A 12,558-nucleotide genomic window follows, 5' to 3' on the forward strand; every position below is an offset into this window, starting at 1 on the left:
TCTGGGCCACCCGGACGAACCAACCCAACCAACCCTGTAGCACAGCATTTCAACTCCCCCTCCCACTCCACCGAGGATATGCAGGTCATTGGACTCATCCACCGCCAAACCACAACAACGCGACGGTCGGAGGAGGAGCGTCTTATCTTCCGACTGGGAACCCTCCAACCACAGGGGATGAACTTAGACTTCACCAGTTTCTTCATCCCCCCTCCCCCCACCTTGTCTCAGCCGGATCCCTCCAGCCCGGCACCGCCTTCCTGACCTGCAGTCTTCTTCTTGACCTCTCCGCCTCCATCCTACTCCGACCTATCACCCTCACCTTGACCTCTTTCCACCTATCACATTTCCAACGCCCCTCCTCCAAGTCCCTCCTCCCTACCTTTTATCTTCTCCTGCTGAACACTCTCTGCTCATTCCTGAAGAAGGGCCTGTGCCCGAAACGTCGAATCTCCTGTTCCCTGGATGCTGCCTGACCTGCTGTGCTGTTCCAGCAATAAAGTTTCAACTTTGATCTCCAGCATCTGCAGACCTCACTTTGTCCTGTAAGTCATGCATCTACACAAGGGAATACCATTTTCCATTGAGGTTTAATCCTTGAGAGTTTTTTTTTCAGGCAATTGGTACAATTTAGTTATAATTGACAAGAGTAGCATGGTGGCTCAGTGTTCAGCACTGCTGTCTCACAGACCTGGGTTTGATTACAGCCTTGGGTGAGTGCATCTGTGTAGATTCCAGCTGGGTACAGTGGGTTCCTCCCACACACCAAAGATTTTAAGGTTAAGTGAATTTGGAAGTGCAGGCTAGGTTTGGAGATGGGGTGGCATTCTGGGTGGGATGCTCCCTGGAGAGTGGTGCAAACTCAATTGGCTGCAAGGTCTCTTTCTACACGGTTGGGATTCTATGAAATGTGTATAATGCAATTTTTTTGTTTTGGTAAAATAGATCAACATAAACTATAGGTTGTCAAATTCCTGCAAAAGTGTTTGTTTATGGATATCCCAATTGTTTCCAAACAACTCGAAATATTCGAATTCACTCGATTCCAATGCACTAATACGCTTGTAAATTATTATTCTGCAACTTCTTCCAAGCTAAATTGGAAACGACAGAACAACTTCGTCAAAAGAGCACTACATCAATATAGCATACAGTTGAATTAAAAACTCAATATTAGCTATCTCTTTGTGTTTGTGTGTGTGCGTGCAGTAGCTCTGGTTTTTTTAAACGGCCGCTTCACCGCTGACGGGTTGCATCGACAGCTCGACCTTCCGCGGTCGGGTGCAGAGTGGGTGGGGGCGGAGAGAGAAAAGAGTGCGAAGGGAGAGTTAGGCGCGGTGAGGGATTCGCCGCCGCGCGCGCTGCAATTGTCCAGTTGGCGGTTTATTTCGGGTGGGGAAGAGAGAGAAGGGAAATGGGTCCTTGCAGCAGACGTGCAGTCTGGGGGTCAAAGGTCAACCCTGGTGGGGGGGGGGGTGGAGAGAAGAAGGGGGCGGGAGGCTGCGTTGTTCCCTCACCCGACCCGCCCCCAAAACACCCGCGGTGCTCAGGCCACCCGCTGCTTGTTGTCGGGCGGTGATCCGCCGCTCCGCCTGTCAATCCTCCGCGCCAAAGAAGTTTCGCTGCCGTCCTCACCCCCTCCTGCAGCTCCACCCACAACCCCACATCGGCCTCCTTCCATTGTTTCCAACTCACATCGAGTTGCAGTAGTCTGCTTGTATATTATAACTTCTGCAATCAGACGCTTTTGCAATGCCCGGAATGATGGAGAAAGGGTCGGAATACCTGGGGAAAGGCCGATCCAACGGCACCAAGAGCCCGGCTGGAGCCTCTTCCAATGGACACTATTCTGAAGAGAGTGGCAGCGACGACGAGCACGGTGGTAGCCTCGAACGCTATGCGAAAAATTAAAATCAAACTTCATTCGCAGCTGTTGAATTCTTTAAAATCTGAAATCTTTCGGTGTCGGTAGCAGGACGCCGTTTATTACTTTTCCTCAGTTTGCATATCCTAATGTTTTATTTTTTTACTTTCCTTTTTATTGTTACAGATGTCGGAATGCGAGTGGGCTCTGACTATCAGGCATCCATTCCAGAATTTAACCCCGGTAAAGAATCAATCTCAGACTGACGATACTATTAATAAAGTGACTCTTTAGTGATGTGACCCTAGATTGTTCTGGAACTGATCGTGAGGGTTGTTAGCCTCGGCTCCGGTTGTACGTGACCCCCCTCTTCCCTGAGTGGCGGTCTGGAGGGGGGTGTAGGGAAGGTCTTCGCCGTTCAAACTTTCGGCTGGTTATTCCTGCGCGAGGGGGATGAACTGAACAGCTGTTTGCTGTCACTGCGAAGGGCTTGATTTTGTTTGTTTATTTTTGTGTGGAGGGGGCATTTAATGACTGCGAGCGGCAGAGAACCGAAGCCACCTCGGGCAGGAAACCGGCTCTTTAAATAGGCTGGGAGGTACCTGAGCATGCGCACTGCGGCCGGTTGCTGTCGAGCGTGCGCACTGCCACCTGATTTAGAATGAGGCTGTTCAAATCCATTCTGGGACTCTCGAGCTAGTGGCAATGCTTGCCTATTGGGGATGTACTGCATGTTGTCTATCTTCCCATTGAACCTTTTTTATTTGGTTATTTATTTCCCTCAGTTATCAACTGCTTATCCTTTGCAATTTTAGCTAAACTGGTTATTTGTTTTTGCATTGGTATTTTGCGTTAGAATGTATTTTACCCCTCTTTACCTCTTGAGCACAGTTGCCAAAAATAGTCTCAGACCAGCAATGCCACCTACATTTAAGTATTTCTTTAAAGTATGAAAACATGAGCCATTCAACAACTTTTGAAAAGTGTGGTGCTGGAAAAGCGCAGCAGGCCAGGCAACATCCGAGGAGCAGGCGAATCGACATTTCGGGCATAAGCCCTTCTTCAGGAATGAGGCTGGTGTGCCAAGCGGGCTGAGATATGGGGGGGGGGAGAATCGGGCCCGGGGTGGCTTTGTTTCTCTGCCGCTCACAGTCTTAAACACCCCCTCCACACAAAAATAAACAAACAAACAAAATCAAGCCCTTAGCAGTGACAGCAATTCCCTCCCCCCCCCCCCCCCCTTATCTCAGCCCGCTTAGCACACCAGCCTCATTCCTGAAGAAGGGCTTATGCCCGAAATGTCGATTCTCCTGCTCCTTGGATGCTGCCTGGCCTGCTGCGCTTTTCCAGCACCACACATTTCAACTCTGGTCTCCAGCATCTGCACTCCTAACTTTCTCCCATTAAACAACTTGCTAAACTTGTAAATGTGAGAGCATATTTCAAAGTGAAAAATATAATACTTGGTGTGAACTTGAATACAGAATTTATTGTTAGTGACATTGCCTTCAGGCAAGATCATATGGGTTAAATCTTGAAGCAGGTGTGACTGTCGCAATTATATCAAGTCACATAAAATATTCAGCACAGGCATAGGCCATTTGGTGATCTACATCTATCATGGTATCCCTCATATGCCTCTTCTATCAATTCATCTAAAATATTCAACCACTTCTTGTGGTTACGTTTTCACCACTCTGTAACTTTTTTAATACAAAATTGCCAATTTTCTTGGGGACTATTTCCTCTGGCATGATTCTTCTTCATTCATGGAACGTCAGCTTCATTGGCGGGCCATTTTTTATTGCTTGTATCCAGTTGCTCTTGGTGGTGAGCTGCCATTTTGAACTGCTGCAGACTATTTGATATGGCGACACTCACAATGTTGTTAGGGAGAGTCTTCCAGGATTTTAACCCAGTGACAGTAAAGGAACAATGATTTATTCTAAGCCAGGATGGTGTCTGGCTTGGAAGGGAACTTGCAAGTAGTGGTGTTCAAATGTATCTGCTGCCCTCCTTTCTAAATGGTACTGGATGTGATTTGGAGGGTGCTATCTTAAGAATCTTAGAAAATTTCTATAGTGTATCTTGCAGATGATGACCACAAGATAGTGACCATGCAACCTTGTGTGATATGCATTAGTGGTAAAAGGGAATGAAGGTTTATGGATGTGGTGCCAATCAGAAGGGCTAGAGAGTCGTGGATGGTGCCACTCTTCTTGAATGTTCTTGGAGTTGCAGTCATCCAAGCAAGTGGAGAATGTTCCAATATACTCCTGACTGGTGCCTGCTGGACAGGCAGTTAGGAGGTGAGGTATTCGTTGCAAGTTTCCAAGCCTCTGATCAGTAATTATATGGTAAGTCCAGTTCCTTTGTGCTTTTGCTCTTTTCTATAAGGAGAAACATTTATTCACTTAATCAAAACTTTTGATAATTCAAAGACCTCCAATAGATCACCCCTCAGTTGCTGTCCATGAAATATGTATGCAAACATTCCTATTATTATCCCTGTAAACCTTCTCTCCAAGTGCATCAGTATGCTTTCATATAATCTGGTGGCCAGAACTGCACACTTGAATGTAGTTTAATCGATGTTCAACGTATGTCGAGCAAACCTTCCTTACATTTCAGTTTTATCCCTCAAGTCATAAAGCTTAGTTCATTTTTATGATCTTGTTAACCTGTTGTGCAACATTTTAGTAATTGATGATTTTGTACTCTTAAGAGCCCTTTGTTTCTTCTCCCAACCAAGATTTCCACTTTCTAAGTAATAAATGACTAGATTAGATTAGATTACTTACAGTGTGGAAACAGGCCCTTCGGCCCAACAAGTCCACACCGACCCGCCGAAGCGCAACCCACCCATACCCCTACATCTACCCATTACCTAACACTACGGGCAATTTAACATGGTCAATTCACCTGACCTGCACATCTTTGGATTGTGGGAGGAAACCGGAGCACCCGGAGGAAACCCACGCAGACACGGGGAGAATGTGCAAACTCCACACAGTCAGTCGTCTGAGGCGGGAATTGAACCCGGATCTCAGGCGCTGTGAGGCAGCATGCTAACCACTGTGCCACCGTGCCGCCGTGACCTTCTTATTCGTCTTCCATAATGCACCATCTCACATTTATCTGTGTTGAACATCAAGTCCCAATTTATTTGCCCATTTTTGTGCACTTTATTAATATTTTCCTGTGATTTCATGTCTCACAAACTTGATTGAGTTTTTTGTAAAAGTAACAAAGAGGATTGATGAGGGTAGAGCGGTTGACGTGATCCATGTGGACTTCAGTAAGGTACTCGACAAGGTCCCCCATGGGATGCTGATTAGCAAGGTTAGATATTATGGTATACAGGGAGAACTAGCCATTTGGATACAGGACTAGCTCGAAGGTAGAAGACAGAGGGTGGTGGTGGAGGGTTGTTTTCAGACTGGAAGCCTGTGTCCAGTGGAGTGCCACAAGGTTCGGTGCTGAGTCCACTACTTTTCATCATTTGTGTAAATGATTTAAATGTGAGCATCAGAGGTATAGTTGGTAAGTTTGCAGATGACACCAAAATTGGTGATGTAGTGGACAGCAAAGAAGGTTACTCTGATTACAACAGGAGCTTGATCAGATGGGTCAATGGGCTGAGGAGGGGCAGATGGAGTTTAACTTATTTAAATATGAGGTGCTGCATTTTAGGGAAAGCAAATCTTAGCAGGACTTATACAGTTAATGGTATGGTCCTAGGGAGTGTTGCTCAACAGAGGGACCTTGGAGTGCAGGTTCATAGCTCCTTGAAAGTAGAGTCGTAGGTAGATAGGATAACGAAGAAGGCGTTTCGTATGCTTTCCTTTATTGGTCAGAGTATTGAATATAGGAGTTGGGAGGTCATGTTTCAGCTGTACAGGATATTGGTTAGGCCTCTGTTGGAATATTGTGTGCAGTTCTGGTCTACCTTCTATCAGAAGGATGTTGTGAAACTTGAAAGGGTTCAGAGAAGATATACAAGGATGTAGCCAAGGTTGGAGGATTTGAAATATAGGGAGAGGCTGAATAGGCTGTAGCTGTTTTCCCGGGAACGTGGAAGGCTGAGGGGTGTCCTCATAGAGGTTTATAAAATCATGAGGGGCATGGATAGGATAAATAGACAAGGTCTTTTCCCTGAGGTGGGGGAGTCTAGAACTAGAGGGCATAGGTTCAGGGTGAGAGGGAGAGATATAAAAGAGACCTAAGGGGCAACCTTTTCACACAGAAGGTGGTGCATGTGTGGAATGAGCTGCTAGAGGAAGTGGTGGAGGCTGGTACAATCGCATTATTTAAAAGGCATCTGGATGGGTAAATAAAAAGGGTTTAGAGGGATATACATCAAGTGCTGGCAAATGGGACTAAATTAGGTTGGGGTACCTAATTGGCATGGACGAGTTGGAGGGAAGTCTGTTTCCATGCTGTACATCTCTGTGACACTATGACTCTTTGTGGCAATCCTGAGTATTGACTATCTCTACCAGTTTGTTGTAATCTGCAAATTTTGAAGCCGTAGTCTGGATTGCAGCTAGGAAAATCTGAAACATAGCTTTTCATTTTCTTTCACTGTAAATATTCCTTTACTCCACTCTCCTGCTCTCTTTTTCCATTCTATAACAATCCATTCTATAATGGTTATGGACTCCACATATTTAAACATATATTCATTAGGTTGTTTTGGGGTGCCTTATCAAAGGCCTGTTGAAACTTCAGTTAAACTACACGTAATAAATTTCATCAACAGAATTGCACTGCTTTTTCCTTTCCTATGTCATATAGCATATATTAATATTTTTCCTGATTTAGCATGAGCACTTGGAGATTCTTCATTTGATCATTAGTTTATTCTGTCAGTTGATTTCATTCCAGATATTAGTCATTCACAGTTAACCTCATTAGGCTTGAATTTGGGCTTTGGGTGAAACAGACACAGTTAAGGGTCAAATAAAAGCAAAATACTACAGATTTGGAAATCTGAAATAAAACAACATGCGGGAGAAACTCAGGATGTTTGGTACTGTCTGTGGAGGGAGAAACAGAGTTAATGTTTCAAGTCAAAGACAACTTCTCCATTCCAGTGAACTCAAAAATTTTGGACTCAGAATGTTAACTCAGTTTCTTTCCTCAAAGATGCTGCCAGACTTCTGATTTTATTTGAATGAGGCTCAAATTTGAAGACTAATACCATCTGCATCAAAAATGACATTAAAATGCAGATCTCTAAAATGAATGCACTGCTGTTCAGGTGTTCCTTGGGCCTCTAAAACAGGAGCTTTAGGTCCCTTGATTATTTAAAAGGTGCTCAGTACATGTTATAGGTGTCTTTGCTGAAATTAGTGTACAATGAGGAGGGCTATCATAGAGTCATAGAGATGTACAGCATGGAAACAGACTCCTTGGTCCAACCCGTCACCACTAAAGATTAAATAGTTGTTGCAGTACATGAAATACTGCCAACAGAAGGTGAGATTTTTTTCAGTTTAACCACTCTGGGCCAGAAGTACAAGAAAAGAAGCCTTTTTGTTGTTATCCTTGACCCCTTCCTTCATTGTAGTCATAGAGTTGCAAAGCATGGCAACATATCAGTGGTCTTGAACTCTTCAAAGGGGATGCAATTGTTTAGTATTTCCAAAACACACACCAATACAGAGGTAGTGTATTGGAGGAAATTCAAGTTTTTTTATGGTCTTTACAAGTGGAACCTCCACCACATTCATCCTAGCCTGCCAAAAATGCCACATGAAAATAGTATGGAGACAAGAAGCAAAGGAAGGTTGTTTTCCCATCAAAAAAGATTCAGCATTTTGGAACCCAGTTTGCATCTCCTTTGGGAGATGAATATCTGGCCCACTATATTTATTTATACGTCAACAAATAAAAGGTCCATCTTGATTGAACTGAGACATTACTCCCCGATGGCAATAGTTGTACATAGACTATGGAAGTCATAGTCTTGATGTCTGAAAACTATTTCTTTGTAATCTTAATCTCAAAGTAATTTATCAATTTTTTTTTCAGGTGCTACGAAATATAACGATAAAGAAATTGGTGGCATGCTGGTTTGGTCCCCTTATCATGTCATTCCAGATATGAAATGTAAGTAAATTAATCATCTTTTATTCTCCTTTCTTAGATATTATTTCTTCAAATCTTATTTTTCAGTATATGAAATTACTCTTCAAAATGTATGATAATTTTCAGGAAATGAAAATTTAATTGAGCTAAAATCTGGGACCTTTTGGGAACTTTAGGCCAGATTCTGAAATCTGTTGCACAGTCTCAGGGTTTGGTAAACACAGCGATACTTGGTTTCTGCCATATTACTGGAAATTTTAAACAGAACAGTAGATAGGGGAGCACTACAGAAACATGAATTTAATTGACATAAGAACTGTGGAGGCATTCCATGTTATCACCACTTTGAACTTGAAAAAACAGACTGGTAGTTTCCAGTGCACAAATTACAACAACTTTTATTTACTTACAATTATTATGCTTACATAGATTACATTTATATTTAAAAATATCCACTTTCTGCTATAAAGTACCTAAAAATTAAATCTTGACCTTTGATGAATTCAATATTTTTGCATCTTAATTATGTACAATTTTGTATATTTGCCAGTGCAATGCTCAAAGTAAGCTAAATGTTTAGCAAGACATGTGTGGTACTTAATAAGATGCACAACTTAGAAGTCAGAGAATTATGCCTCTTTAAGACAACAAAATTTAATTGATAAGTGTACATAGGCTCATTGTGACCCTTATAGTGCGGTGGAAGTGTGTCTACTTTTGGTCAGAAGATCGGGGTTCACATCCCATCTTTGTCACAACAAATCTCAACAAATTGGTTTAAAAATATCAAGGTAGGCTCCGTTATTAATACCAATTATGTAGTTATGAATGTTGGCATATTTGATTGCATTTGCCACTTTCCGGTTGCAGTGCAGAAAGATCCAGTAGTTGAATGCAAAAATAATCTTGGCACCCAAACATGTATCTGTGTGCATTAGGTTTATATGATTTAATACATTGCAACACAGCCTCTAAAATACACGTCGACCAGGCTAATTCTCTGCGACCATCTATATCAGACAAATGACAATAACTAGGCGAAAGTGAGAACTGCAGATGCTGGAGACCAGAGTCAATATTAGAGTGATACTGGAAAAACACAGCAGGTCAGGCAGCATCCGAGGACCAGGAAATTCGATGTTTCAGGCAGGAGCCCTTCATCAGGAATAAACAACTGACTGGCTGTGCTTTTACAGCACCACACTCACGAGTATGTTCCTCTGCCTAACTAATTGAGACTCCCTGAAATTTGCACATATTGACTGCCAAATTTGCTAACTGTGTAAGAAGCTGATTGTTTGAGATTTACTGATTTAAATAAATGGTCATTTGCTTTGAGATTGATTTAATATACTGCAGTGGATCCACCAATTTTAACCAGATTAGCAAGTCTAAGATCTTTACTCCTTCAAAATCATAAGTGTTACTAAGTGCAATAGGTTTAGCCACCATCATGTACAGTGAGTGAATTTGTCTTGCAAGAACATGCTGTGGGATGTTGTGGTAAACAATATATTGTAATAGCAGTTTGATGTCCATTTCCTGTTCCTAACAGCTTGAAGTTGCACTAAACTATCTATTTATTCTATTTCAAAAAATATAAATGAAAAAATGACCTAAGTGAGTTACTAAAGCACTGTTGTCCAGTGGTTTAGTCACAGCTACACACAGTTATAGACTCAGAGATGTACAGCACAGAAACAGGTCCTACGGTCCAACCCGTCCATGCCGACGATATATCCCAAACCATTCTAGTCCCACCTGCCAGCACCTGGCCCATATCCCTCCAAACCCTTCCTATTCATATATCCATCCAGATGCCTTTTAAATGTTGCAATTGTACTAGCCTCCACCACTTCCTCTGGCAGCTCATTCCATACATGTACCACCTTCTGAGTGAAGACGTTGCCCCTTAGGTCCCTTTTATATCTTTCCCCTTTCATCCTAAACCTATGCCCTCTAGTTCTGGACTCCTTCACCCCAGGGAAAAGATCTTGTCTATTTACCCTATCTATGCTCCTCATGATTTTATAAATTCAGTTATGACAAATTGTGAATTCTTTTAGAAATGAAAAATGCATAGATAACACACACTGAACATGTAACTTCATTACTCATTATTGTGGCATATCTATTTTAATTTTGTTTGTTTGTTGCACATTGCTTCAGCCACCGCTGTGGTTCAGCAATTTCTTTTGGATAACACTTCTTTAAAATTCCAACATGGAATGGCTCTCAATTGATCTCATGAGTTTTTTTTTAGGTCCTGCAGTTTGAATAGCAGTTGTACTCTGAACTACGTTTTTGTTTATATAATCTGTAGTAAAAGAAACATGTCATCTAAACAGCAAAAAAAATCCATTGACTGTTGTATCAAACAGCTTTTTGGTCATTATAAACTTGTCACGCCAATCAAATATAAAGCTGTCTTTAAATGTTGAGAACTTCTCAGCACACTCTAGTTTCCAGATTTCTTATCAAACAATAGTTAAAATCAAAGGACTTCAGCTTAGTTTCTTTATGTAGCAATTAAATTTTCTGACCTAAAAAGGATAACTTAACTTGCTAAACTGTGTCATCGAATCATAGAGATGTACAGCATGGAAACAGACCCTTCGGTCCATGCCAACCAGATATCCTAACCTAATCTAGTCCCGTTTGCCAGCACTTGGCCCATATCCCTCTAAACCCTTCCTATTCATATACTCATCCAGATGCCTTTTAAATCTTGCAGTTGTACCAGCCTCCACCACTTCCTCTGGCAGCTCATTCCATACATGCATCATTCTCTAAGTGAAAAGTTGCCCCTGAGGTCTCTTTTATATCTTTCCCCTCTCACCCTAAACCTATGCCCTCTAGTTCTGGACTTCCCCCACCTCAGGGAAAATACTTTGTCTGTTTATCCTATCCATGCCCCTCATGATTTTATAAATCTCTGTGAGGTCACCCATCAGCCTTCAATGCTCCAGGGAAAACAGCCCTCGCCTTTTCAGCCTCTCCCTATAGCTCAAATCCTCCAACCCTGACAACATCCTTGTGAACTGTGTGTTATCAATCACACTGTTTTGGCAGAATGATTACATATTCTGATAATTCTGCTGAGTAGTATAACAGAAAATCAATTTAAATGTATTACAGTATAGTGTACATTTGCTATCACATGAACTTCTGCAATGAGGCACTTTATTGGTGATTCAAATGAAGACAACAGCCAAACTGAAATTGTACTGTAGTAAATGTCCAAATCAGAAATGAGTAAAACCATGACTGATCAGATAATCCTCAACACCATTTTACTGCCCTTTCCCCACATCCTTTAATTTCCTTACTGTTCAAAAATCTGCACATCTCAGCCTTGAATGTACTTAATGCTACAGTTTCTATAGTCCTCTGATAAAGAATTCCACAGATTCACTACTTTGTGAGAGAGGAATTTCTTCTTCACCTCTGTCCTAATTGAGTGACCCCTCCTTACTCTGGGATGTACCCTCTGGAGCTAGACTCTCCCTCAAGAGGAAGAATCTCTCAGCATCTATGCTGTCTAACCCCTGAAGAATCTTGTGTCTTTCAATAAATTCACCTCTCATTCTTCTAAACTCCACTGATTACATGCCCGGCATACTCAACCTCTCCTCATAAGAACATTTTTCCATACCCACGATCAATCTAGTGAACCCTTCATGGACTGTCTCCCATGACAGAATGAGATGAGGCAACCAAAACTGTTCATGGTATTCTAAATGTGGTGTAACTAGTGCCTTGTATAGTTTTAACAAGACTTCCTTATTTTTATACTCCCATTTCTTGTGATTTATGTATGAGGACCCATAATTTCAGTTCTCTGCAGTCCTTCTCCATTTAAATAATATTCAGATCCTTTCCTACATCTGCCAAGTTTTTGCTGACTCACTTAACCTGTCGATGTGCCTGTTTAGACTCTCGTGTCATCCAATTGTCTTCCCACCTATTTTTGTATCATCAGTAAACTTGGCAATAGTACATTCACTTTGCTCATCTGAGTCATTAATGCATGTTGTAAATGTGGCCCCAAAAATGAACCCCGTGGCACCCAGCTTGCAATTCTAAACATTCTCTCTTTATCCCATGTCTCTGTCTTCTATTAATTAGCCAATCGTCAATCCATGTTAAAATATTTTACCCTCAATACCCCAGTCTCTTATCTTATTAAGGTACCTTTATCAAATGTCTGAAAATTAGAATACAGTAAATTATATGTACTCTTATCCCTTTATTTAGCTTTCTTTTCAACACCATAAAGGAAGTCTTCTTATAAATCTCTAAGGCATAATGTACTGCTTCTACTTGATTATATTATGTATTTTTAAATGGTTGGCTATTTTATCATTTAATAATGGGCTCAAACATTTTCCCAATGATCATAAGGCATAGGAGTGGAAGTAAGACCATTTGGCCCATCGAATCCACTCCGCCATTCAATCATGGCTGATGGGCATTTCAGTGCCACTTACCCGCATTCTCCCCTTATCCCTTAATTCCTTGCGAGATTAAGAATTTATCAATCTCTGCCTTGAGGACATTTAACGTCCTGGCCTCCACTGCGCTCCGTGGCAATGAATTCT

General features: G+C 41.8%; 1 protein-coding gene across 5 annotated transcripts in view; it reads left to right on the forward strand.

The window, feature by feature from the left end:
• The first annotated feature begins 1,541 nt into the window (after window positions 1-1,541).
• The window catches only part of rcor3 (REST corepressor 3), a 68,023-nt gene continuing 57,006 nt past the window's right edge, over window positions 1,542-12,558 (forward strand). For 2 of the 5 annotated variants that reach the window (XM_043695752.2, XM_043695757.2), the window contains exons 1-3: window positions 1,542-1,882; window positions 2,051-2,107; window positions 7,901-7,978. In XM_043695752.2, the coding sequence (XP_043551687.1) occupies window positions 1,753-1,882; window positions 2,051-2,107; window positions 7,901-7,978 (265 nt within the window). In that variant the 5' untranslated portion in view covers window positions 1,542-1,752. The remainder of the gene's footprint in view (window positions 1,883-2,050; window positions 2,108-7,900; window positions 7,979-12,558) is intronic. The other 3 variants (XM_043695753.2, XM_043695755.2, XM_043695756.2) reach the window with 3 other exon arrangements.

Source organism: Chiloscyllium plagiosum, unplaced genomic scaffold (genome assembly GCF_037043375.1).
Source record: "Chiloscyllium plagiosum isolate Xiang-an unplaced genomic scaffold, Cpla_swu_hap1 HiC_scaffold_10, whole genome shotgun sequence".
NCBI classification, from domain to species: Eukaryota; Metazoa; Chordata; class Chondrichthyes; order Orectolobiformes; family Hemiscylliidae; genus Chiloscyllium; species Chiloscyllium plagiosum.